At 44.7% G+C, this 26740-nt stretch overlaps 1 protein-coding gene across 1 annotated transcript; it reads left to right on the top strand.

Annotated features, from left to right (window-relative positions):
- Positions 1–9648: 9648 nt before the first annotated feature.
- On the top strand, positions 9649–26277 carry LOC119654285 (60 kDa SS-A/Ro ribonucleoprotein). Its single transcript, XM_038059573.1, has 7 exons — positions 9649–9795; positions 9879–10223; positions 10287–11042; positions 11106–11268; positions 11330–11517; positions 11580–11761; positions 23451–26277. Exons 2-7 carry the CDS (start codon positions 10017–10019, stop codon positions 23596–23598), a joined length of 1644 nt encoding a protein of 547 aa, XP_037915501.1. The 5' UTR covers positions 9649–9795; positions 9879–10016; the 3' UTR covers positions 23599–26277.
- The last annotated feature ends 463 nt before the right edge of the window (positions 26278–26740 follow it).

Genomic DNA, 26740 nt, shown 5'->3' with positions numbered 1-26740 from the left:
GATATACGGAGAGAATTACCAGCAAGCATGGGTTCTTCTTGACCGAAGATACAGCAATCGACGGGCCTTAATAGAAAAGGAAATTCAGGCGTTAGTTGACTTACCTCAGATAAACCAAAGGGAGGCTAGATCGCTGGGAAGAGCATTGGATACCATGCGTTCCGCAGTTCAGAACCTACGGAAAGCAGGATTCAATGCAGATGAAGGTATTCCATTCATTCCATTCGTCCTGACGAGGAAAATGGATATGGCAACTCGGAGGGAGTTCGACTTAACGTTACGCGATCCAAAAATGCCCGTTACGATAAAGGATATCGACCAATTCCTAGAAAATAGATATGTGGTCATGTCCCCCGGTTAGGATGGTCTAAGTGGGATATCCAAGGCGGAGAATCTTGAGAATAAGAGAAAAGTCCAGAAGGAGATAACCTTGCTCTCCAAGTCGGATGGTGAAAAGAGAAACTGGACTAAATGCTTCTTATGTATGGGAAAGCACTTCACAACCCAGTGTCCTCAATTCATTGAAAGTACTGACAAGGAGAAACTGCTCCGCCGTTATCATGTTTGCATTTACTGTGTCTCCCACAAATATATCAGGGGGGAAGCGTGCAATAAACGCAAGAATCTCCAATGCGAAATATGTAAAGGGCAACATCTTACTGCCATGCATCCGTGCAACGGGGATAATCCGTCTTCTGCTCTTCATCATGCCGAAAATTCGACAGCATTGTCATGGTCCGGAACCGTTCTTCCAACAGCTGTCGTTAAGCTAGAGGCAAGAGAAGGACATGCCGCTCCAGTTCGTTGTTTGATCGATCAAGGCAGTCAGAGCAGCTGTATAACCGAAGATCTAGTACAGAAACTTCGGTTAAAAAAGAAAAAGGCCAACATCGAAATTTCAGGGGTAGATGATGTGTCAGCAGGGAAAGTATCAGCAGTTGTGTGTCTCACCCTTAAATTGGACGATGGTTCCGAGGTCAGCACTAAAGCGCTGGTAGTCAGACGGGTAACTAAAGGTTCCCTTCCACAGGTACCGCAGCAAGTAAAGGCGTTGTTTCAAGGGAAGAAGCTGGCGGACTCCGTAACGGAACATGCATCTCATGTTCCAGTTTTATTGGGGTCTAGTATCGTTCCACAACTTTTCGTGAATGGAGTAGAAACCATAGATAGATTCCTGCTCCAGAGCGCGAAATTGGGATGGATTGTGTCTGGCCCGGCGGAATCTTCGGTATGGAAGTTCACCTCAACGCATGTCACTATCAAGGAATGGGAACAGGACTTAAGGGCTTTTTGGGATATGCCCCTAAGTAGAGATGAATCTAATCGCATAGATGACGAAATTTGTGAGGACCTATTCGTAAAGGGTCATTACCGAAAGAATGATGGCCGGTACGTGGTACCGACCCCGTGGCGACAAGATAATATTAAGCTAGGAAACTCCTACCACAAGGCTTCAATGCTTCCAGTCCAACATCAAATAGTGTGAGCCTTAACGAGATGATCCATCCCGCTCCAAAGTTGGAAAACAATATTTTCGACATTCTCACTAGAATACGCAGGGTTGCGTATGTATACTCTAGTGATATTACTAAAATGTATCGGCAGATACTTTTGAGACCGGAGGACCAGATCAGGCTTAGGATTCTCTGGCGGGCAAAGCCTGACGAACCGATAAGAGAGTTTTACCTGAAAACGGTGACCTACGGGTTAGACTGTGCACCCTCGTAAGCAATTCGAACGCTTCACCAGGTGGCAGACGACAATGCCCCTGATGAGGAGGTCAACTGGATCATCAGGAATGCGTTCTATATGGATGATCTGTTGTACGGGGCGTCCAGTATAAAAGAAGCTCAAGAGGTCATCCGTAAAATCACAGAAACTCTAGGAAAAGGCAAACTTCCGCTAACGAAGTGGGCGACGAATTGCCCAGAGTTTCTAAAATATATTGACGAAAGTCACCGAATTAGCTCATATGTTGAGGTTGATAAGGCAGATAAGGATGTTAAGATTCTTGGCCTGCACTATAGTCCCAGGGATCCTGTGTTGGAGTTGCCAAATCTCCCATCATGCGCGTCCCTTCGTGCGGATAAGGGAATGCTCGACGAATGTGTCATGGCCATGCACATGCACGCATCCGAAGATGTGCGTGTATGGGCATGTTTATGCGCAGGCCAGGTAGGTGGGAAGTAAACGCCCACCCGTGGATAAAAATTGGCTATGGGAAGGATACCCAGAAATAAAACCAAACATGGAGGAGCAGAAGAAGAATGAAGTTACGGTGCAGGGCTTCGGAAACCCAGTGCCGGCGGTTTTTGGGAGTGAGCAAGCGGGCTCCCGGCCGTCGATATCCAACGACCGCAGTGCCTCAGTAGTGGGAACCTTGGCTACTGTGGCATCTAATGTTACAAGCGTACGGGAGGAACTTGAACTGACTCCAGTAATGGATCCGTTCAGAAGGAGCTCGATTTTTCGCAGATCCTCTCCCACACGGGCACAAGCCCCCACGATCGCTACCCCCAGTGGGAAGCGTATAGCGGGAGTCTTCGATGAGGAAGAATCGATGACGCCCATTCACCCGAGCGATGTTTTGGGCAATGATCAGTCTGGAGCTGCCTTTACTGCCCTCGGTAAAAAGATCATGGAGCTGTGTGAGTTTATAAAGGAGCGCAGGAACATTCACCAAAATATAAGGGCCATGATAAGAGGCATCCGTTTGACGTACGGCAAGGCCCAGGATGAACGAGTAGGGAAGTCGCCGATTGGAAAAGTGAACCAGGCAACTCAAGTAACGCCGGTTCAAAACACAAAAGGGGAGAAACCGGGGAAGAGGCTGCGCGAGAAGTTGAATGACTCAACAGGCCAGCAAACCCCGAAAAGAAACAAGTCGGAATACCGGAAGCTCGCGCTTCGGGTATAAAGGTTTTGTGTTCATCTTATGTGAGAAACTTCAACGCACATTTTTCTGTCCGTATATAGCTACAAATCCAACATAATCCTTCATATTTTTCCAAACAGCCATTACAGCCATAGATATCACGCTCACCCTAAACAAACAAACTGCCTATTACCGAATACTGTACACATATATGCACGTATATAAATTGATCGTATCCATATTTCCGATTTACTTCTTATATCTATGATATTTGAATTAGGCACTACCCGCAAAGTTCATTAGCATGCATATATTATATACCTACATACACACATGTCTGCCTGACAAATATCTAAAAAACTAAAACAACAACTGGGTAAATTTCTAAAATGTGGAAATATACTATTATTAACTTTATTTGGGCAGATATCGGAACCGGATATATTTTGAGGCCTAGATTTCGTAGAGATGTACCACTGTGATTTTTTTCAGATTTTTCGGTTGGATAGGTTCTGAGAACGAGACCTGTTACACTTTTTGTGGGTCATATTTTCAACCCTCACTCCCCTATGTTTCATCTAATATCAAATATTGAACCAGATTCGAAAAGTACTAATTGAGACCTTTCATTTGATACCCCACATGGCTACATTCTGTAAAAAAAAATTTGCACCCTCCATTCACATGTATGGGGAGCCCCCCCTAAACTTAACACAAGGTGGCGCCACTTACTGCATGTAAAGGGATCACCAGATTACATACTCTCACCAATTTTCGTGACAATCGGTCTAGTCGTTACCGAATAAATCGGGTGTGACAGACAGACAGACAGACAGACAGACAGACAGACAGACAGACAGACAGACAGACGGACAGACGGACAGACAGACACCGTCTCGATTCTAATAAGGTTTTGTTTCACACAAAACCTTAAAAAGGACTCAACTCCCAAAAAGACGGAGTTCATGAAAAGTTCGTCTGAAGCTACCAAGGAAAATACTGCAGTGGCTACTTCGAGAAAAGGGATCGAACCTTCAAAGGCGGATGCGGAAGCTTGGAGGAAGGTAGAACCGCGGAAAAAAAGTTATCGGAGGAAGATTAGACCGGAGGTGATTTTCATTTCCAAACGGGGCGAAGGGTCATACGCCGACATTCTCAGGAAAGTGAAGGCAGACCCCGAACTCACCAATTTGGGAGACAACGTCAGCCGCATTAGACGGTCCCAGAAGGGAGATCTTATGTTGGAACTTAAGAAATCCAAGGATGTAACCGCGGACAAATTCTTGAGCCAAATCGGCAAGACTTTAGGGCAGGAAGCCGACATAAGAGCTAGCAGGCCGGAGATCACTATAATCTGCAAAGATATAGTTGAAATCACGACGAAGGAGGAGGTTCGCGAAGCGTTGGAGAAACAGTTCGATCTTGCCGGACTACAAGAGTCAGTGGTGAAAACGCTAAGGAAAGCCTATGGGGGAACACAAACCGCCATCATCAGCCTACCAGTGGAGAACGCACTCAAACTGTTAGCAGCAGGGAGATTGAGAATAGGCTGGGTTATGTGTCGCCTTAGGGAACAGGTGGCGTTAAAACGGTGCTTTAGATGCCTTGGCTTTGGTCACATTGCGAAGTCATGCACTAACCCAAATGACAGGTCAAAGCAATGCAGGAGATGCGGAGTGGAAGGCCACATCAGCAAGGACTGCGGAGCTGACCCAAATTGTCTACTGTGCAAAGGAAAGGAGGGTGTGGACCATCGGCACATTGCAGGCAGCAGCAGGTGCCCGGAATACAGGAGAGCCCTTAGCACAAATCGCAGATGAGGTTGATACAAATCAACCTCAACCACTGCGAGGCGGCACAGGATCTACTCGCGCAAACCATCCGCGAGAAAAACATCGATGTGGCCATACTAAGTGAACAATACCGAAACCGCGGTGGTAGCGTTTGAGTCAAAGACCAAACGGGCCAAGCAGCGCTGTGGACTTGTGGAGAACAAGCCTTCCAGGAAATAATGGAGCACCCGGAGGAGGGCTTCATCAGAGCGAAGGTGAAGGGCATCCACATCTACAGCTGCTATGCTCCACCCAGCGCTACACTCGTCGAGTATGAGCGGATGCTTGCTGCTCTTGTTTTGGATGCAAGAGGACGTTGGCCGATCATAATAGGAGGCGATTTCAATGCGTGGGCTCTTGAATGGGGCAGCCGGATAACTAATGTCAGGGGACGTGTTCTCCTCGAAGCATTCGCGGAGCTGGACGTGGTACTGGCGAATATTGGGTTTTCGTACACTTTCCGGGGAAGGGGCCTGGGGTCTATAGTGGATCTGACATACGTGAGTGCCACTTTAGCCAGTAGAATCGCTTGGCATGTCAGTGAGGACTATACTCACAGCGACCACCAGGCAATCTGCATAGAGATCAAGGACGGATCGAGCTCGAAAAAGAGTTTTTGCAGAATGCCGGGTGGTATGCTTGGCTGGACAGTGAAAGCTTTCGAGGGGGACACGTTTTCCGCGGTGCTCAAATCCGACATATCCCTGAGTGGTACGGCTGGAGAGAAAGCCACCCAGATCACTCGATGGGTGACGGAAGCATGCGATGCTACTATGCCCAGACGGCGATTGCTCCCCAGTAGGCAACCCAACTACTGGTGGAACAACGAAATCGCAAGTTTGCGAGCCGCATGTTTTCGGGCAAGGAGGCTTTGCCAGAGGTTCAGGGGACAACCCGGTGGCGACGGTCGAGAGGAGGCACACAAGCAATTGCGTGGCCGCCTAAAGGAAGCCATTCGGAGGAGCAAAAGGAACTGCTTCAAACAGCTGTGCGACCATGTCGACATAAACCCTTGGGGCGAGGCTTACAGAGTGGTGATGAAAAGGCTGCGGAAATCACCCCAGGTGACCTGTCCGCGCCTCCTGAAACAGATTGTTACCACTCTGTTCCCTCACCACGAAAATAGGGGAAGGCAAATTTTTGTCCAGCTAAATGACGGCATAATACCGCCTGTAACTGTGGAGGAGCTGCGGGAAATATGTGGTAGGTTCGGTGACAACAAGGCCCCAGGTTTGGATGGCATCCCCAACCGAGCTTTGAAACTGGCAGTGAAGACTAGGCCCGACCTTTTCGCCAACACCTTCGAGGCGTGCCTAAAAGAAGGAATATTCCCTGCCCAGTGGAAAAAGCAAAAGTTGGTGTTACTTTCGAAGCCTGGCAAGCCACCTGGAAACCCAGCGTCGTATCGTCCTATCTGCCTGTTGGATACAATGGGGAAGATGATGGAGAGAGCCATCTACAACAGACTCCTGCCCATCGTCGAAGCCAGCAATGGTTTGTCGGAACGCCAATTTGGTGGCATGATTTCTGGCGGTTGCTGTGCCGTGGTGGCGTTGGATGTCAAAAACGCATTCAACTCCGTCAGCTGGAATAGAATTAAAGGGGCGTGGCTGACATAGGTGTCCCCGGATACTTAGCGAATTTGGTGGAAAACTACCTCTCAGAGAGGACTCTCTGGTACGGGACGGAGACAAAGAGTACATTGTCACAGCCGAGGTACCACAGGGATCGGTACTTGGTCCCCTGTTGTGGGATATCATGTATAATGGGGTGCTTGCTCTTCCCGTCCCAGAGGGGACTACGATTGTCGGCTTTGCTGATGACCTAGCTGTGGTTGTTGCAGCAAAACACCCAGAAGATGTGGAGGTTTACGCAACGGAAACAGTGAGAGCGGTAAAGTCCTGGCTAGAAAACGTCGGGCTGACCTTGGCGGACGCGAAAACGGAAGCGGTCTTAATAACGAAACGCAGGAAAAATAATACTGTAAAAGTGGAGGTCGGTGGACATACGGTCGTATCAAAGCCGGCTATCAAATATCTGGGGGTAATAATTGATACCAAATTGAGTTTTAGGGAACACCTAGAGTATGTATGCCAAAAGGCAGCCAGTGCCACCACGGCGCTGGCAAAAATGTTGCCAAATATTGGTGGACCGAAACATTGCCGGAGGTTGGTGCTAGCCGGAGTGGTGCGCTCCATCCTGCTCTACTCCTGTGTGGGCAGAGGCGCTTGCAAACTCTCAGAGACGGAAGCAGGTGAACTCGGTTTACCGGCGGATGGCTTTGAGGGTTTGCAGTGCTTTTAGAACCACATCAGATGAGGCAGTATTGGTGGTGGCAGGCATGACCCCGGTTGACATTCTGGCCAAAGAAATGAGTGTCCTGTACAATGCAAGACACATGGAGGGGCATGCACAGCGTAGAAATGCGGCAAGGTCAGAGTCGCTTGATCTCTGGCAACGCAGATGGGACGAGTCTGCGAAAGGTCGGTGGACGCACAGGCTCATTCCCAACATCAGGGTGTGGCTTGAGCGAAAACATGGGGAGACCAACTACCACATTACCCAGTTCCTCACGGGGTACGGTGGTTGCTACAGGCAGTATCTGCACCGCTTTGGGTTGAATGATTCTCCGAACTGCCCCAGATGCGATGGCATACCGGAGGATCCAGAGCATGTGATGTTTCACTGCCCAAGATTTGCGATGGAGAGAAGGAGCTTAAACCAGGTGATGGGCAGGAACGGGAGCCCGGAGAGCTTGGTTACTGAGATGCTGGAGTCCGAGGAGAAGTGGCTTGCGGTTGGCTCTGCAATCATCCAAATGCAGGAGGAGTTGCTGAAGGAACAAAGAAGGAGGAAAGCCGGAAATAGGAGAAGGATGAGTGCCTAAGAGCAAACCTACCCCGCGAAGTAATACCTCAATGGTGGTCCCGCGGGGCTGAGGCTGGAGAGACCGGGGGTGGTTTTTAGTGGGTGTGAATCCCACACGCGCCCGCTGTTGTTCCGCCGTTCGGGCGGCGGAGCTGCGGCGGACGTGTCTTTCTAAGATTTTCCACCTCCGTGTACGCACAAAAAAAAAAAAAAATAGTCCCAGGGATGATTGTTTCCTGTACGGTATCAAGCCAATTTTAAATGTTGGGTATACCAAACGAAGAGTGCTTAGTATAGCCGCTTCTATTTTCGATCCTATTGGTTGGCTGCTTCCAGTTGTAATGAAGCTGAGAATAGAAATTCAACGTCTATGGCAGGAAGGTTACGACTGGGAACCGTCCTGAAGGCAACTAGAAAATTTGTTCTCGTCCCTAGAATACGTGAATGAAATCCGCGTTGGAGTGGACACACCTCCAAGGATGAAGAGATGGAGCTAGTAGGCTTCAGCGATGCATCCGGTGATGGTTACGCCGCGGTCATCTATAGCTGAGGGAAAATTGAGACGGGTTGCATCGTGGGGTTGATCGCAGCCAGAGGGCGCGTCACGGCTTTAAAGACACGATCGAGAATAAGTTCCGAAGCATGCACGATCCCCAAACTCGAGTTGGAAAGTGTAGTACTTTTAACGGAATTGTTCAACGACGTCCGTAAAAGCCTAGGGACTAACCCAGTAAAGTTCAGGGCGTATACCGATTCCAAGGTGGCTCTCTGCTGGATTCAGAGTCGGAAGGATATCGAAAATAAATTGATTCAGCGACGAGTAGCCGCGATCCATAAGTATTCGTCACCCACAGATATCCACTACGTTAGGTCAAGCCATAACCCTGCAGCTTGTGCATCCAGGGGCATGTGTCCCCGGAAATTTGTAGCTCACAAGTTGTGGTTCCATGGACCGCAGGTCGTCAGTTCTGGCGCTGAAACAGTGACTCATCTAGCAGAAGTTGGTTCCGAACCTGCGCCTGAACCAGATTTGCTCAGGGAAGCCTAGGGAAAGTTGACCAGCGAATGCGAGGAGAGGTTGGCTCAGCGTCAGATCGTATGGCATCATAAACCTCCAAGGGCCAGCCCCTACGGAGGGCTGTTTGAGGCAGCAGTGGGGAGTCTAAAACGCTACATCAAGCGGATGCCTTCAATTTCCAACCTGACATGAACATTTTCAAACTACCGTCTGCACATGGGAAGGAATATTAAACAGCCGACCATTGTATCCGCTGGCTGATAATAGTCATGCTCTACAGGTACTAACTCCTGCCCATTTCATCATTCAAAGAAGCCTATTGTCGCCTCCGGCTGGGGAAGGTCTAAATGAAAGTCTCCTAGCAACCAAAAAATGGCTTCAGATCCAGGAACTGCAGAGGCATTTCTGGGTCAAGTTCGAGAGAGAGCTTGGTCCTCTTAACTTCTCTACTTTAAGTAGTTTTAAGCACAGGATAAGATTATTGCTTTCTCCTCCTCCTGAGGACAATAAGTAATTGAAGTTTACTCTGTCTTTTTTTGGCCGTTAAATCAAATAAATAAAAAAAATCTTTGGGGATTCTTGAAGAGCATTATCCGTACAGTATTACTCCGTTCATTTTGAGATTCTGCCCTTTATTTAAAAGGTTCTGGAAGTGCGGTAACCGTTGACGGAATATTCTCCTTAATAAAATTGTTTTAAATTTTTACCTTGAAATGGGCTCCCAGTTTCGCACGGCAGCTCCGCCTTTTGCCTCCTCAACATGATACAGAATGGCACGACACATTTTTTAATTCTTCTCATAAAATCTACGAGAAATATGTTTGGGAAAACGGATTTCACTTTTTAAATTGGTTTTGTTTGATTAGTTGTTTTGCCATAGCAATCACATGGACGAAATTTCACATATTTGAGATTTATCGAAACATACATTGCGACACATCACTTTATTCGACAGAACGGGGTCATGACCAAGGAACCGGAAAGGTGACATCCGAACATATGAACCAGGCGCAAAGTTCCCGCGAAAACTTTGTTTATATAAACAATAAACGATTTCGGAACCCACCCGACAATGACATTCCAATCAGACATCACCAGCTGGCTACTCTTCCCAGGCACCCTATAAGAATTTTCTGCCGTCTTTTTGTGTATAGTCCCGTTTTGTGTCAAACGCGAGAGGCTGTCAGATTCCGCAGTAGCAGGTAAAAATTGAAATCTGCTGTTCGCAGCACTCCCAACCCCCAAAGCATGACCCCAATAACGCCACGATTACGTCTCGATTCAGTGAATTTGATGTACAAGTATCTCGCGTACCGCAAACGACTGAAAAAAGTCTCGTCACTGCCACGGGCACACCGCAGCATCGCACACGACATTTTGACTTTTTGTTTTGCCTTGTTTGGACTCGGCCGTGGGAATAGTCATGGAACTGGATCAGGTGGCCAGGCTCAAGCGCTACTTCTTCCTGGGCAAGCTGGTGCCGGTCTACGCGCCGCGGAAGGCCGACGGCCTGCTTGAGGACTTCGACAGCGTGAAGCAGTTGCTGGCTGGGATCGATGGCGATAGCTTTCTGGCGCTCGTGAAGAGCCAGACGCAGCGGGATGAGATCCAACTGCCACGCCGTAATGAGGTAAGTCTGCGGTCGGCGCGGCGTTAATTTGGCCGTTTTAATTAATGGGCATTCAATTGGTAGGTGTGGTTCGCTTACGCCGTGTATCTGTCGACTTGTGAGCGCGCCGAAGATCGCAAGAAAGTGTACCAGGCGTTTCCCGAGCTGGCGGGCAGCGCCGAGGACATGTTCACCATTGTTCACTATGCGACGCTCATCCAGAACAAGAAAGGGAGCAAGGGGCTCTCGCGTACCGTCCGGAAGGCGCTCACCCTTTGGTATAAATCGAAGTCGGAATCGGAGCTGGTAGCAATGTTTGAGAAGAACCGCGGTATGTACGGGCTCAGGCACAAGGATCTGATCGCTTTGAGCCATATCAACATGGAGAAGGTGGAACTGTCGTGTTTGCACGGGGCCCTTTTCAAGCCAGCAGCGAAGGCTTTAGTGGAAAACGAAAATTTGGAGCCGGCCAAGTGGAAGGATCCTTTGTGCCAGGAGAGGTTGAAGAAAATCCTTGAGCTGAAGACGTGCAAAGATCCAGCGCGAGCTTGCGAGCTTATCCGGAGCGACAAGCTTAGTGCTGGAAGCGTGCCGAGTGGTTTACTCCGCAAGCCGGAAGTGTGGCAGGCGTTGATACCGCAGATGAACTACTCCGAGCTGTTGTCGTGCATATTTCCGCTGACCGACTTGAAGGTGATCGGGCACCGAGTCCTTAGCGGACAACTCATCAAAGAGATTGGGAACGTGTCGTCTTTGAAGGCTGCGCATGTGTCGCCAGTTACGATGCTGATACACGCAAAGAAGCTGCAGACTAAGAAGCGATACTCAGAGAAGAAGAAGGTAAACAGGAGCGGAGGGTCCTGCGATTACTGTGCTCAATTCCTTCTTTGATTCTATTCGCAGGCAATGTACTACGCCGAAAAGGTTAAGCGCAACAACATCAAGGACAACCCCCTGGTCGGAAGCAAGGTCATGAGCATGTTCAAGTCATCCTTTGATCACTTGCAACCAAAATTAGGCCTGAAACTATTCATTGCCATCAATTTGCAAACCAGCTATGCGACAAGTAAATCTTTTCACGTCCGTTTGGACCTTCTCCTCACACAAATACATTTCCTCCCTTTCAGAATCCGTCATCAACCAGACCCAGGTGAATTGCACTGAAGCTGCCATCGCACTAGCTCTCACGTACTTCCGAAGTGAAGCCCACGTCGACGTCTACAAGTACACGCCCATGCAGACAGTTCTTGAGAAACTGAACTGGGCCCAGGGCATATCATACGACGACGCCCAAGCGATTTGCATGAGCAAGCAGGTTGGTAGCGTGCAAAGCTCGCTTTTTACCCAGGAAATGATTTTTATTTGTACAATTTGCAGTCACCCAAGAACGCTCAACGCCTTTTCGTACCGCTCTGGGATGCGATGAAAAAGAAGGAAGTCTACGATGTGTTCTTGATTATCGTCCCGTCCGCAGCCCGTGGCAATCCGTCGTGCAAACCGGATAAGCTCATCCAGAATCTCATTGACTACAGGACCAATATGAAGAATGAGCGGACAAGGTGAGTGTTCTTCATGAGCTTTCGTTATTTTTCATAACACAGACTGTTTCTGTGGAAGTAGACCCCACTGGAGGCACCCAGGTACGTTTCGGAATCTCATTCTCTAAAAATCGAGCTTGTCCCTCGGGCCATGTGTTTAACATTTCTAGGCCTTCTCACCTCTGTTTGTTCTTACCTCCTTCCATGTCTCACTTATCTGAATTGACTATCTCTCCAGCTATATTCTCCAGGCCCTTCCACGCCTTCAGTGCTTACTTTAGACTTTTTTCACAGCTCGAAATCAGGGTCAATATTCTGAGGTCTCTGGGAAGCTACCGCGCCTGCGTCAATTCCAGGAATTCTCCATTGCCTCCGGTAGCTCCTTTGTCTTATCAAAAGTCGTGATAAATAGTTTGTCCGTGTTTCCATTCTAGTCATTTCCTAATATTAGAACTCATAAAATCTCCAGAAATTCGTCGCATTTAAGCTGCGAATGATTGCAAGGCTTAGTCATTGCTGATTTGTATTTTGCATGCGTTGCTGCTATGTCCATTCGCTCTAGTATAATTAATGAATTTTCCTTGCGAGTATATCGACTGCGATCGTGGCTCCTGTCGGCATGGTAAAACTTCAAAACGACGCCTGTAAAGAGGCGGGGTGAAAGCAAGGGGTTCTCCTGGGGCCCGAAGTTTTCTTGGGTGGATTTTCTCTTTTCAGCTCTGCTCAAAAGTCATCATGTAGTTCGTAAGCGGTGCGACACGTGGCACCTATGCAGCACTACTGGTCGCACCACTTCAGCTAGAACTAATCTTCGGCTGTATTCCCGTTCACCATTGGCAATACACTTTCAATTCCCTGGGTGGCATTTACCAGCTGTTTTTCGAACGTCTGCTTGGCATTTAACATTACTTCCAGATGGTTCTTGCGATTCCACCCACGACTGTACAGTCAGGCATTGAAGTTGTAGCGAAAAAACTTGTGTGGCTGAGACCCTGAGCTGTCGTTTACATACCACCATTTTGTATGTTTGACAGAGCTGGGAAGCTCGTCAGAAGTAGACTCGCCGAGGCAATATCTGCTGCCGGGAATTTGTCCCCAAGGCAGTTCGGTTTAGATGTTATCATGGAGGTGATGGACTCAGAAGAGGTGTTTGCTCGTCAGTAGCAACTCTCTCGGGAAATTGAGTTAAGAGGCAGACGGACTGCTTGGCGTTAGTGAAAGTTCCCTAAGGCGGGAGAGTGAGAGGGCTAGCCAGCAGTAATGTATTAAAGGCTTCCATACTAGTTCTCTGATGACGGGGAGGTGTTGAACTGGTAGTCCGTCGGCCTACCAATGGAGTAGTCCAACAGTACGTAAACCCATTCACCGCCATTTCTCAGCCTTGCTCATGTCAGAACATACAGTCAAATTGTCCTGTGAGTTGGGGTTTAAGAATACAGTCTAGCCTTCCCTGGTTGTTGTAAAATGCGATCAAAAGAGATAGAAGTTTGCGGGTTAGCAATCTGAAACTTCCAATACTTCACTGCCACTGAAACATCAACGCCGGAACTGACTTCACAGCTACGACTTTTGGCTATCGAAAATGAACTATGATTGGTCTTTGGAATGGATGCTTCTCAGCAATGGTATAAGTGTCCCCAGAACACCTGCTTTCTCCAAGTCGAGCGGGAATTCAAACGATATAAGCTAGACATTCTGGGTCTAAGCAAAGTAAAGAACTTTAAAGAAGCAGCCACGAATCTGTATGATCCAACTGTCGTTCGGCAGTGGGGGATCTTGTCGATCGGATGGCAGATACATTCAGAGCCTCAAAACCACCTGTATGCGACGTATCATCGAAGTATGCTGACCTGATACTATTTCAAACAAAGAACCGGCGAGCGATGTGACCGAAAGGCGAATGTGACAGTGGATAAGTTATACATTAAGGAGGGGCCACAATTGCATTGCTGGCTACCCCAAGCAGAGTATCCACGTTCCCAAGATGGCCGACGAGTGGTTCGCTTCAAGAGCACTTGGCGCAGAACAGTAAAGAAGTAGTTTGGTCGCCTCGGGAAATCCTTTGACGAGCTAGTATATTGCATTACAAAGGACCGTGCGTTCGTTAAACTGTTGCATCCTATATTGATAATATGTAGCGAGTGCGACCTAGTGGGATTAGCTTGCTTCGTGCGGGTAATTAGGTTTATGCGTGAGTTTATGAGTGATTGCAAAACCTTGCAGTTTGTAAGCAGCATACTGCATAGCCGACTACATCGGAAAATTCTCCCAATCTTTAATAACCTCCGTGCATTTTGGCAAAAATTCGTGGCCACGTAATTCACGCATTGACCTCGATGCCGCCGTCGGAAAAATATTGACTCCTATTCCTGCACTCATTCCACTTACTTCACGTGCTCGCACCAGTTGCGCCGGGCAAAGGGTGGCTTCTTCCTCCAAATAGCTCTTTGTCTCTGGGCTAGCGTACGCTACTTGCTCGACTTTGTATTAGTTTCATTTAAAGTATCCCCAAAATCATAATTTGTGGGTAAATTTCAGAGTCGACCGTCTGCCTTTTCGAAAAGTGTAGCTGAGTCTTTTTACAGTATGGATATGGATTATTTTATCAAAATGTTTGGGTTTCAAGAAAAGTCAAACCTTTAATTGGTGTGTGTTGTCTGAACAGCGTCATATTATCCGTATTGCAGAAACATGGTTTACTGATAACTTCCTGAAAGATATTCCATATTTCGTTGTGTATGAGCTCCTGCTCCGCTACCCAATTCAATATCTATTGTAATCAGAACAATTCGTTTTTTACCTGGTTTTACCAATATTCCTTCAATCGTTTTCTTTTGTTTCTCAATGAATCGGTTTATCTTATCGATGCTCGCTATCCGCCTCTGGAAGTGATTGTTCCGCCTCCAAATCGCGTCGCAGCCTAGGATAACTTTCTTTATGCCATCGGCTGGAGAGATGAACTGGAAAGTTTATCATGCAACCAGCCCGTTTTCGCGTTTTAGGTTGAACTTCAAAACGATCTTCCTTCATCCGTTCCCTTCTCGAGTTTCCCTGTGTGAAAATACCCTGTTTGATTTACCGTTGATATCCATGACGCATGTGTTTCGAAGATCGGGCCAATTTGTAGGATTTAGGTCCTCCATTAAAACTCTTATAAACAAAGAACATTCGCAGTATTTAGTGAGGATTGGAGGCTCACAAGAACGTCGGGAATTCATGGCATTCTGGTCACATGCCTGCACTTGTTCTTCCTCGCCCACTTTTCCCATAGCTACTATTCAATTCCCCGGTTTTTTCCTGCCAATTTTTCTGAATCTGTATTTGAGCTTGCCGAGATCAGTTTTCATCAATTTATTCTTCTATTCCTTTGTCCCACTTCTTTTCCGGCGAAGATGATCCTTTCACAGCCATCATATCTTCCATTCCTTTCCTAAGTCCGTCCATTGTCTATTATGTATCTTTCCGGACAGGTGGAATTCGGCTTGTATCAATTCTTCACACCAAAAAGTCATGTTATGCTGGCCGAAAACTATCCACCAATATCTATCCTTCCCTCGATCTCCAAGTTTTTCGAAAAGTGTGTAAAAATTACCTCGTTGCGTTTTGGACATTTTATTGTGAAGGAACAGCATTCCCCAGATCCCAATCGAAGCGAGACTAACTTGAGTTGACTTTGTTGCGAGGCTTCTGAACGATAGAATAGATGTCCATACAGTCTATTCGGAGTTCTCGAAAGCATTCGATTTCGTTGATCACTCTTTATTACATTCTCAACAAACTCCGATCGTATGGCTTTCCTTCAACTGTTCTCCCCTGGTAGGGATCGTGCCCAAGTGGTACGTTTAACTTTCATTATGACGACATCCTCAGCCGAGCTTCCAGAATGTCTGACTTCGTTCTATCCTTCAGTTTATAAATATCCATTTCACGGCATCCACGGTGTAAACACAAAACCTTATTAAAATCGGTCTGTCTGTCTGTCCGTCACACGCATTTTTCTCGGAGACGGTTGTAGCGATTGACACCAAATTTGGTAGAAAGGTGGAAACTGTGAACGCTCACGCATATAGTGAGTTACATTCTTTTACGTTGAATTTAAGGGGGGGTCCCCATACATGCGAAAGGGGGGTCTAATTTTTTTTCATCAATTACAGTCATGTCGGGTATCAAATTAAAGGTCTCGGTTAGTACTTTTCGAAGCCGGTCTTAGTTTTGACATTTATTGGAAAGGTGGGAAGTGCAGGGGGTTGAAAGTGATCATTTCTTTGACGAACCCATTCTCAGAAACTACCCAACCGAAAAATCTGAAAAAAAATCAAGAGGCTGCCACTATTTGGTGCCTAGGCTCCGAAATACCCTCCATACCAATACCTGTTCAAATAAAGTTAATAATAGTACATTACTATTATATAATTTTTAGTAATTGGCAGGAAAACCTCCCTTAAGTTCACCCTGGAATTGCGAAATTTTGCAGCAGTGTAAGCTACAGCATAGAGCATGATCCTGCCAAATATGGTGAACTATTACTGACAAAGTTATACTAGGTCAAAGCTGTCGCTTCTGTGCAAATTCAAGATTTTGAATGTCAATATCACTTGAAAGTGAATATTTTCACATAATATATGCGTATATTACGTGCTACATACTAACGGGACAAATGCGCACTCAAATCTCTTTATAAAAGAAATACACAAAACCTTTCATACTTGAAGTGTCCACCTTCCAGTTTCCCGGCTTGTTAATTCTTTAGTCCGCAGTATTCTCGAGTATGCTTCCTTGATATCATCCCATTCCAATGATTGTGACTGCCAGACAATAGAGTTAGTTCAAAAGAAATTTACTCGTTCTTTTTTCTTCAAAAATAAAGTCGCTATTAATATGGCATCTTTACAAAACAGAAGAATATTGTATGATGCTTGCATCCTGTTCACGCTTTGTAATGGGCTGATTGACTGTTCGGTAGGTGCTGAGATACTTGGCCGAGAATCGTGTTATAATGTTCGCACCTTCAGTGTTTTCCAGGTGCCTTTTGTGTAGCCTATGTGCTATTTTTATTCGCTTGTGTCTAGAATGCTTCACGATTATAATTGCTTGAGGTTGCGTTTTTTGGCTTCATCCCTTGTCTCATTTAAAAGTCTTGTGAGTTTAATAGGTTAATGCTCTTAAAAATTGGGGCCTATCTTAAGCGCTTTGTTACCGGGAGACGTGAGAGAGACCTGTTTTGCGGGTGACATTTGCCTACCGTACTGTCTCAGAGCTAACGGTAGTGGTAATCATGGGAGTGATCCCCGTCGCCCTCCTTCTTAAGGGATTCAAGAGCGTCTACAAGTAAAAGGGGAAGGGCTGGTGGTAAGATATTACGACATACACTGAATGAGTCGTAACTCTCTCTCTCTCTCTTCGGAAAAGCAAATTAGGCGATGACGGCTTTACTTCTGACCAGGGCAGAAGCAAATCGTCAGACGCTGCCTCACCTCTGCCCTGGGAGCAGCGTGACCAAAGCGGCTCGCAGATGTGAAGTGCTCCTTTATATAATTCGCAGAACACAAGATGAATATGAATTATATTGAGCGCAAATCCGCCTTATTGGCCAGAGCTTGGACAGAGCTGAAAATATTTTTTTGAGAATTGTGGGGCCCTAAGTCCGCATGAACTTAATACCGGACCGGACCAAATGGGAAGCAACTTACTCCCTCTTTTTGTGGTCCACCGACCCCTCGTTTAGGGCTGAACACCCAAACTTTACAAAAAATTAGGCGATGGCGGCTTTGCGGTTTCTCGTCAGACGCTGCCTCACCTCTGCCCTGGGAGCAGCGGACAGAGGTCAATCATATCAGAGGAAATTTCGTGCTCAGCTTCCTACAATATCTTCCGCAAATCATTTTTTGAGGAAATATGTCGTTTATGGACCTAGAGTTGCAGCAAAGGACCCCGATGTTCAACCAGGTTAAGGTCTTCTGATTGGGGAGGCATATAGTATCGGCGTGGGATATTATACAATAGCCATTCTCGTATCGAGAAAGAAATGTACTTGAAGTCGTTGTCCTGCTGGAGGACAAACGGTTTTTCCATGTCAAAAGTGGCGTTTTGTAATAAATTAAGGTACAATACATTAAGCCTACTTCCTTCATGCTCTAGTCAATAAATACCAATCTACTCACTCTTGTCGCTTTGAAGCTCCAAATTAAATAATTCTCGCCATCATTCTTACGATCGCGTGGTCGCGAGTTTCATGCTCCGCATTGGCCTACAGATATACTGCTTCCTATCAAATCCAAACAGTATCTATTTACCTTTGCCAGATCACAGACCTGAATACCAAAAGCCTTATGGCTTGCTGTTTCACAAGGGCAGGATGTAATACTAATGATGTCGCGTTGTTTTCAAACTGCCAGCTCTGCAGTAGGTCATTCCAATTTATGTCCAACCTAGTGTGTTATTTTATACCTTTTATAACGTGCTGGACTGTATCCATTGGAACCGCTATTTTGCTTTTGCGATTTCACGGAAATTTCGGCCCATTTCATGAAGTTTCGACAGGCAATTTAACGTTTCCACTTCAAATTTAGGGTCATGTTGGTATCAAAACGATACCACTGGTTTCATCGTTCCCACTCTAGGGTGCAATAAGCAACCTGGCAAAGACGCTCCGAATTCTGGGGGCTGCTGTGCCGTATTGGCATTGAATTCCAAAAACGCATTCAATTTCGCCAACTGGTACCGAATTAAAGACTCACATATTATAGGTCGTGTTCCTGTAGCATGTCGTGTATATATGTTCTTCCCGTCTTAGACGTGGCTACGATTATTGCCTATGCCGATGGCCCGGATGTAGTTGTTATAGCAAAGCAGCCAGATGATGTGTAACTCTACGCGACGAAGACTTTGAGGGTGGTCAAGGCTTGTCCGGGAAGAGCCGGGATGACTCTGGCGGGTGAAAAAACGGAAACGGTCTTTATAATAAACAATACTGTCTAGATGGGAGTCAATAGGTTATTAAATACTTGGGGGTGATGATTATCGCGGGACTGGCCTGAATACGCCTATTGCCGAATGTGGATTTGCCAACAGATTGTCAGAGCTTACTTCTAGCCATTCTGCTTTGCACGTTATCTATATGGACGTAGAGATTGCCAACTTCCAGAGATAGAAACAGGTGAATACGGATAGTGGCGGTGGTGGGCATGATCCCGGTTGATATTTCGTCACGAGAATGGAGTGTGCTGTACCATGCAAAACATATGGAAGAACAAACAACGCAGGAGGGTGGCAAGTTCCGATGGGCAAATCTTTGAAGGGTGCTTAGGCTCATTTGCAACATTAAGGCTTGGATTGAGCGGAAACACAGAAGACCAACTACCACATTACGCAATTCCTCGGACAAATGCACACAAAGTCTTTCCTGCTTGTCATAAGAGGCGGCTAAAAGGGATGGTCATTTGCGGGCAAACTCTGAAACTTTATTCCTACCGAAATGTTAACAACGCCTCGGATAGGGTCTGACCTCACCGCTACGACCGTTGGCTATCGAAAACGGACTATGATTGGTTTCTGGAATGCGCGCATGCTCGACGACGGTAGCGACGGTCCTAAGAATACTCATCTTCTCCAATTTGAGCGGGAATTCTAACGATATAAGCTGGACATTCTGAGCCTAAGCGAAATAAGATGGTGGGACTCTAACATCCGGTGTCAGGTTGTTTTTTGTTGGATACCGCAAGGCGCGCTATCTTGATCTAGGAGCACAATCGCATAATGTTACCCACCAACGGAGACTTCCGAGTTGAGAAGGATGCTTTTTATGAGTAATTATATGCAGTTCAAGCGAGGCTTTCTAAAGGTGACATTGTCAGCGTGTTGGGTGATTTGAATGCCAAGGTGGGCTCTGACTCTGGGTTCCTGTAGTTTCCATCGCTTTGTCATTGGTGGCACATTGTTCGAGTACAGAGCTTGCCATAAGATCTGCTGGGTTTCAACTACCGACGCCGTACGAGATCGACCACTTCGCGATCAGCAATAGATTAGGAGTTGTCTTCTGAAAGTACATAACAACATCGGCCTTGAAAGGGATCAATATCTGATGGTCACTTACATTTTCTTGCGTGTTGCGTCCGCCACTTCTCTCAGATTTGGGGAGGTGACCCTCTAATTTCAATATCGACCGCTTGTATGAACCAGTTGTTGGTCGACAGTGGGAGAGCTATCTTGCTGATTGGATGGCAGATATACTAAGTAACCCGCCTGAGAATATCAATTGGCATTAGGCCGCCATCAAAAGTGTTCCTTCTCGGGTGCTACACTGGCCGTCGACTTCGTCCGAAAGGTGTGTCATAAGATCTGGTTGACTGCGGAAACGTGGAAGCGGATTCATGAACGGAAGGGGTTGAAGGCACTATTGACCGCTGTGAGTGATGGCAGGAATAACGCTCTCGAACTCCAATACCGAGAGAAGTCCCCAGAAGTTCAGCGTAGTGTACGCCGTGAAAAGAGAGAATTTGCTATTGCGCTAGTCAGGGAACCGGAAGATGCTGCAGAACGTAATGATTGCAGAATTGTATGCTGCATCACGAAATAGCTGGCATGTGGTCGTAAGCTTTTCGATGGTCCTATGAAGGACATTAACGGTCGACTCCTCATCCACGATGACGAGCAGCTGAAAAGGTAGAACGAACATTTTACCACTGTTCTTAACCGTATCACATCCAGTGGAGTTGCGCCTGTTGTAGATAAGATAGCTAGTCATCGTAACATATGGAAACGGATTATAATAATAATAATCGTTGACGCAACAATCCATATTAGATCAGGGCCTTGAGGTGTGTTAGAGCACTTCATTCAAGATCGTAACGGTACACTACAGTAACACTGTAGGAGGCAATGTAGTCAGCGTTGCGCTCGCCCGAGATTATTACCCTGATTTGACTCAGGTACTCATTCACAGCTGAGTCGACTGGTATCTGACGTCCAATCACAATACAAATTCCACTGCCACCAGTTAGTTTGAACCGCGACCACCCGTACGACAGCCTTGTGTTCTAATCACTCAGCTATCCGGACACACACACGGATTGTTCCTTGAAAGAAAAATCATCTCCGCCATCAATCCACTGGAACGGTATAAAGCCGTTGAACTTGACGGTCTCTGCGCGGAGTTATTTTTCATTGCACCTGCAGTTTCTGCAGATCTGCTTCTTCCAGTCGTGCAGAAATCCTGGGAATTCGGCACCTTTCCCAGATAGTGGAAGAAGGGGACGATCGTTAAGATTCCAAAGAAGGGCATCCGTGTTGCATTGAGGTAAAATTTCAGAGCAATTTGGGATCTAAGCGCCAGGGTTGCATTTTGTCATCGATATACTTTCTTCCTGTTATAGGTGGTGTTCTTCATGCTGCCTTGTCCGGAGAACGTGGAGGAGTTCAATGGACTATGACATCTTTAGTCAAATGGCTCTTGATTTAGAAAAAGAAACAAGTAGATTTGGACTGAAGATAAACACTAGCAAAAATAAGGTTCTCAGTTTGACGGGTCATTGTACTTTGCTTATCTGTATTTATGGGTAGAGCATTGAAAGTGTCGATAAATTTATATATTTAGGAAGGATGGTTTCTGGCGACGGTGGCAACGAACTGAATTTCGGTCGACCCATTAAACAGCGCTAGATCAGCTTTCGTTGCCTTCTCTAAAATTTGGAAATGTAGTTTTCTCAACAGCGGATAGGTCACACATTAAGGAAAGGCGACAATGCCATTGCCGACTTCGCCATGCTTCAGGGGCGCACTTGGCGCAGAACAGTAGGGTAGGAGTGCGAACATTTCGAGAAATCCCGTAGGAATTGAAATTCATTTCAGTAGACCAGGTACGATGACGCGTAGGCGTGGTTGAAGCGTGACTACGCGGTTGCTATTCTCCACCAAGGGGCGGATAGCAACCATGTATAAAGCAGCGGCAGGCACACGGTGTTTCAGCTTACCGATTTGATTACCGAAGAAGAATTACGGCAAATATGTGGTAGATTCGGCGGAAATAAGGCCCCTCGTTTGGATGTCATTTCTAAAGAAGCTTGAAAGTTGGCAGTGGAGACTAGGCCCGACGTGCTGAATGGAAAAATTAAAAGTTGGTGCTGCTTCCTAAACTCAATAAGCCACCAGTAGATCCAGCATCATATTGCTCCATTTACCTGTTAAATACAATGGCGAAGATGATGAAGAGAGTCATCTACAAAAGACGGTTACTCTTCTTAGAAAGTGGCAATAGCCTCTTGAAGGGCCAATATGTATTTTGACGCGCCCATTCTAAGATAGATGCAATATGCAGGATGGTGCGCTTGACGGTAGACGTGCTGAATTTTGGCGTCTTTTGTGTCGTGTTCGCATTGGATGTCAAAAACACTATTAATTCCGCCAATTAGAATCGAATAAAAAGCTCACATAAGTGCTCAATGCTTGGCGAACTTGTTCAGGAATTAACTCTCAGAGAGGACTCTTTGATACGGGACGTCGTCATATAGGGACTACTGCAAGGCTCGGTACTGAGCCCATTACTATAGAATGGTATATAATGAAGTACCTGTTTTTCGTGTCTGAGAAGAGGCTACGATTGTCGGCTTGGTCGATGACCTGAATGTAGTTGTTATAGCAAAGCATCCAGATGATTTAAAGATCTACGCGACGCTAACAGTGAGATCGGTAAAGACTTAACTGGAAAGAGCGGGCTTAATCCTGCGGATGAGAAAACGGAAGCAGTCTTAATAATGAATCGTAAAAAAGGGAATAATGTCCCAAGTTGATTATCAAATACTTGGGGCCGATGATTGACGCAAAACTAGACTGACTATGCGCTAGTGTCCCATTGGCACTTTGAAAAATATTGCCGAGTTTGGGTATGCTGGAAGACTGTGAGAGTTTACCTCTAGCTGGAGTGGTGTGATGTATTTTGACCACAGGCGTCATCTGACGAAGGGGTTGCAAGTTTCCAGAGTGGAAAGCAGGTGAACTCGGTTTACTTATCGATGATTCTAAGAGTCTGCAACGCAAAACTACAACAAATGGGGCAGTACTGGTGATGGTGGGAACCCAGTCGGCATTCTATCACGAGAGGATTGTGCTGTACCATATAAGGCCTATGGAACAACACAAAGAAACCACGAATAAAACGCAGACAGGACAATTTTCGGAAAGGATGAAAACATAGGTTTATTTCCAACATTATGATTTCGTCTGAGCAAAAACACAGAAGACCAACTACCATATCACTCAGTCCCCCAGCAGCATCTGTACTGCTTTTCGCTGGATGATTCCCCAAACTGTCTTGGATACGGTGGCATGCCAGAGGATTTAGAGCATGTGATGTTTCACTGCTTAAATTTGAAGAGAATTTGAAGTGTTGGGAAGGAGCGTGAGAGTGTAGTTGCGGAGACGATGATGACGAAGGAGAATTGGCTTACAGCTAAAGGGAAACCCACCCTTGCGGTAATATCTAAATGGTGGTCCCTCCGGGCCGGTGCTGGAAAGATCAATATTGTGGTATCAAGAACCACATGTGGGCATAGGTTAATTTCATATATCATGCTCCATAGATTGCCTCTGAAGATACTACGAAGTTTATTCTACATCACATTTATCTTTTCTCATTTCTATAAAATAGCTCTCGATGCACCAATCTTGCTTTTCGATGCCTAATAATAAATTTAATTTGAATTGTTTTCCTTTCCAGATTTATCGTCGTCAACTTGCGCCGTTACTCTCCATCAATGATCCACGACCAAACTAAAATTCACGATAACGGTATCTTGGAAATTTGCGGCTTTGGTGACAAGACTATAAACATCATCAATGCATTTGCCACTCATTTATTTTCTTAAGGGCAAAACATGAAACACATACACAAGAAAATGGCAGAAAACATGAAAAAAATAATTTCAGTGCGATGCATTTCTAAAACAAAATTTTTTGTCTCCAATATCTCTTTAACGGAAAATGGGTAAAGGTTCTTTCCATAGAAACAAAGATAGGGATTTAGCTGGCTCTAAATTGTCGTATTGTACGTTGTATTGGTTCATAATACATTTTGATATTCATACGATTAACGGGTAGACGTTGAAAAAGATACACAAAAATTAAAGAGGACTAAAAGGAGCAAAACCAGTAAGGCGAACACAAACAGAATTTATCTTAAACGTTATGTTATATCTCATGGACATTTTTTTTCTACGGTTCATACACTCATTGGCGGAGGAGGTTCTTGGCATCTTCCCCGTTTAGTTTTCACTTCATTTGGTCCTGAGCCAATTAATACTTACTCTAAGTGGGGGACTTTATTCTATTTCTTATTAATTAATTATTAATGCTGAAAAGTGTTTAGTTGATAAATTATTGTATTTTTAGAAGAATTCTTTGAGAGAAATACAATCGATTGAAGCTAATGAAATTTTAAAGGAAACAAAGCAAAACTACTGTTCACACCGAGTGCCCTGTTCAGATATTAGATAATTATATACAAAAATAGACTAAAATTCTAACCATGTTAAGTTTAAAGTGAAATTGAAAGAAGCAAAAATAGTGATAATTTTCTAGCGAATACCAACGTTTCAATAGAATCGATGACACAATCAAAATGTTTAAGGAAAGTGTGCGTTTGATGATGATTTGATTCTGTTTCGGGTTTTGACCTAATGCGCATGTACGTGGATGTAGGAATAAGTTTGCCATGAACGCTCGACGAACTCCGAGGAAGTGGCCGTGGAAGTCCATCTGCCGAAATGCAGATGTCCAGTTTTGATGCAATAGTTTCTTTCAATTATAAAGTTTAAGGGAGACGGCCGAGTGCCATTCGCGGACGTTTGGATTAGGTTGGAATCGATTCGCCCAGAGTATCGGTCGTGGGAGATCCACTTCACTGCGCGCTTACTACTTTAGAAGGTTTTTAAATACATTAGGAGTAAAGTTGATCGTTTTAAAATAGGGCAACAATCAAGAGACTGACTAAACGCTTGAATTTCTAAACGGCAATCGTAAACAATTAATTCTTATAATTATCGTACAAGAGAATTTACTTTTAATGGAAAAACACAGTATTCATATGGAAGAACAAAAATTTAATATCCTTAAAGACGAAAGTTCCTAGTTAAGTTTTTTTTATTTCATTTCCAATGGATGATATCGTTTATAGTCATAGTTAACACGTGAATAGTTTAATTATATGTTTTGGCATTGTAAATTTATTCAAGGATCTCCCATCATCGAATCGCAACAAAAGCTTTACATTCTAAGGAAACAAGTCATATCAAATCGCACTTTCGCCCTCCCAATTCTCAATATGGTGCTTAGTTTTTAAATGGATTCAGGAACGAAAGAAACATTTATATAAGACTCGAAAAATACGCAAAAAAAAGTTCAATATCGAAATGAAAGCAAGCAAAAATGAAAATCAATTTATTTTTATATAAACTGCATTCGTCGGCAAAATCGTTAGTTATTTAAAAATAAAGGTAATAAGAAACAAGGTCTTAAGAAATTCATGGAAACACGATTATCACTAAACAAAAAAATCACATATGGAGAAAAACTCGAAAAAAATACACACACATATGTACATGAGAACTTCTAAAACGAGAATCGCATCACTGTCCAAATAAAAGCATACAAAACATAAAGATTAGTTAAAATAAACCAAAATTGTGATATTTCAATATTGAAAGCAAGAAAAGTTGAAACAAAAGAGATAAATAAGATTTTTTCTATTTAAATTATTTTATTTACTAGAATATTTGTTACCGGTTACATGTTGATTACATATTTTTCTTTTATTTTGATTTTACTTCTACACATACGTAGCTTTCACGTTTTGTTATCTCACTTAATCGAAAAATAGTCTGAGTAGCGAGAGAGACGCGTAAACAATTAAATCAAATTTTATTTCATTGAATCATAATGAAAAGTGAGTAAAAATAGGTGATATACAATAAAAAAATAGAATTAAATTATACAAGGCGAAAACTGAGAGAATTCGTAATAGCGAAAGGTTATGATGACATTTTATATATTATCATTATACATTGCGATATGAAATCAAAATCTATATATTATGTATTTTCATTTGTTACGACACACGTATACACACGTACACATACGATTCGCACTTGCTCTACATATTATCTACTATTGTACGTTTGTACCATGATAAATTATTGTTCATTACATCAGGTCTCGTAAATTGCATGTACGTAACAGATATAACACGATTGTAACGGATCAAATTAAAAAAAAAGAATTGTATGTGTTAATCGCGCATTAATTGTAGGACTATGTAGTAGTAATAAGAATTGCAAGAAAAAAAAACCATGATCCGAAGTTAAAATCCAACGAAGTTCGGAAATGATTAATTAAAATCCGAAATTTTCTAAAAACAAATGAATTAGGATAACTTCTTGGCCTCGGGTTATTTCCTTTGGCGTGAATATTTACTGCAACTATTTATTTTCTATTTAACTCGTGTAAACATTGATATTGTTTGGAATAATTAAAATTATGGTCATGGTAAATTGTGTGCATCTTTAATATAGTATTAATTTGCATATATCCCGGAAAACAACAGCTTAAACTAAAAAGGGAATTTTCCGGCCCTCAGTGAAAAACTAGTGACCGGTCTATCCGATAGGAACTCCATTGCAGAGCTTCTCGTGAATATTTCTTGCTTTTTTTCCAAACTTCTCGAAACCCAGACCTTCCAACCTATATCCCATTTTGCAGGCCTTTCTCTCCCCCCGGATTAGTTTGAGGCAACGTACTCTGTACTATCCTCAGTAAAACAAAAATAAGATGCTGAGATCAGGGAAAGAGATAAATAGAGTATAGTTGGAGTTATTCCACTATGCTAAATCCTACCTGATCTCTCTTGGTGACAGGCCCCGCGACAGGTCGACCAAGAAAATGCATACAATGTCGTTACAAACATGATGATCGGATTGAGTCACAAGCATCGGAGAAATGCTAGGGCGTCCACCT

The sequence above is a fragment of the Hermetia illucens genome, chromosome 4, assembly GCF_905115235.1.
Source record: "Hermetia illucens chromosome 4, iHerIll2.2.curated.20191125, whole genome shotgun sequence".
NCBI lineage: Eukaryota > Metazoa > Arthropoda > Insecta > Diptera > Stratiomyidae > Hermetia > Hermetia illucens.
The sequence above is the reverse complement of the archived record's forward strand: the minus strand, read 5'-3'. Positions and strand labels throughout refer to the sequence as shown.

Bases quoted from the DNA above. Each gene is read 5' to 3' on its own strand.
- LOC119654285 (XM_038059573.1), top strand. From the start codon at position 10,017: ATGGAACTGGATCAGGTGGCCAGGCTCAAGCGCTACTTCTTCCTGGGC. The intron at 11,043-11,105 runs GTAAACAGGAGC...TTCTATTCGCAG, and splicing joins GATACTCAGAGAAGAAGAAG to GCAATGTACTACGCCGAAAA. The intron at 11,762-23,450 runs GTGAGTGTTCTT...TTTCCTTTCCAG, and splicing joins ATGAAGAATGAGCGGACAAG to ATTTATCGTCGTCAACTTGC.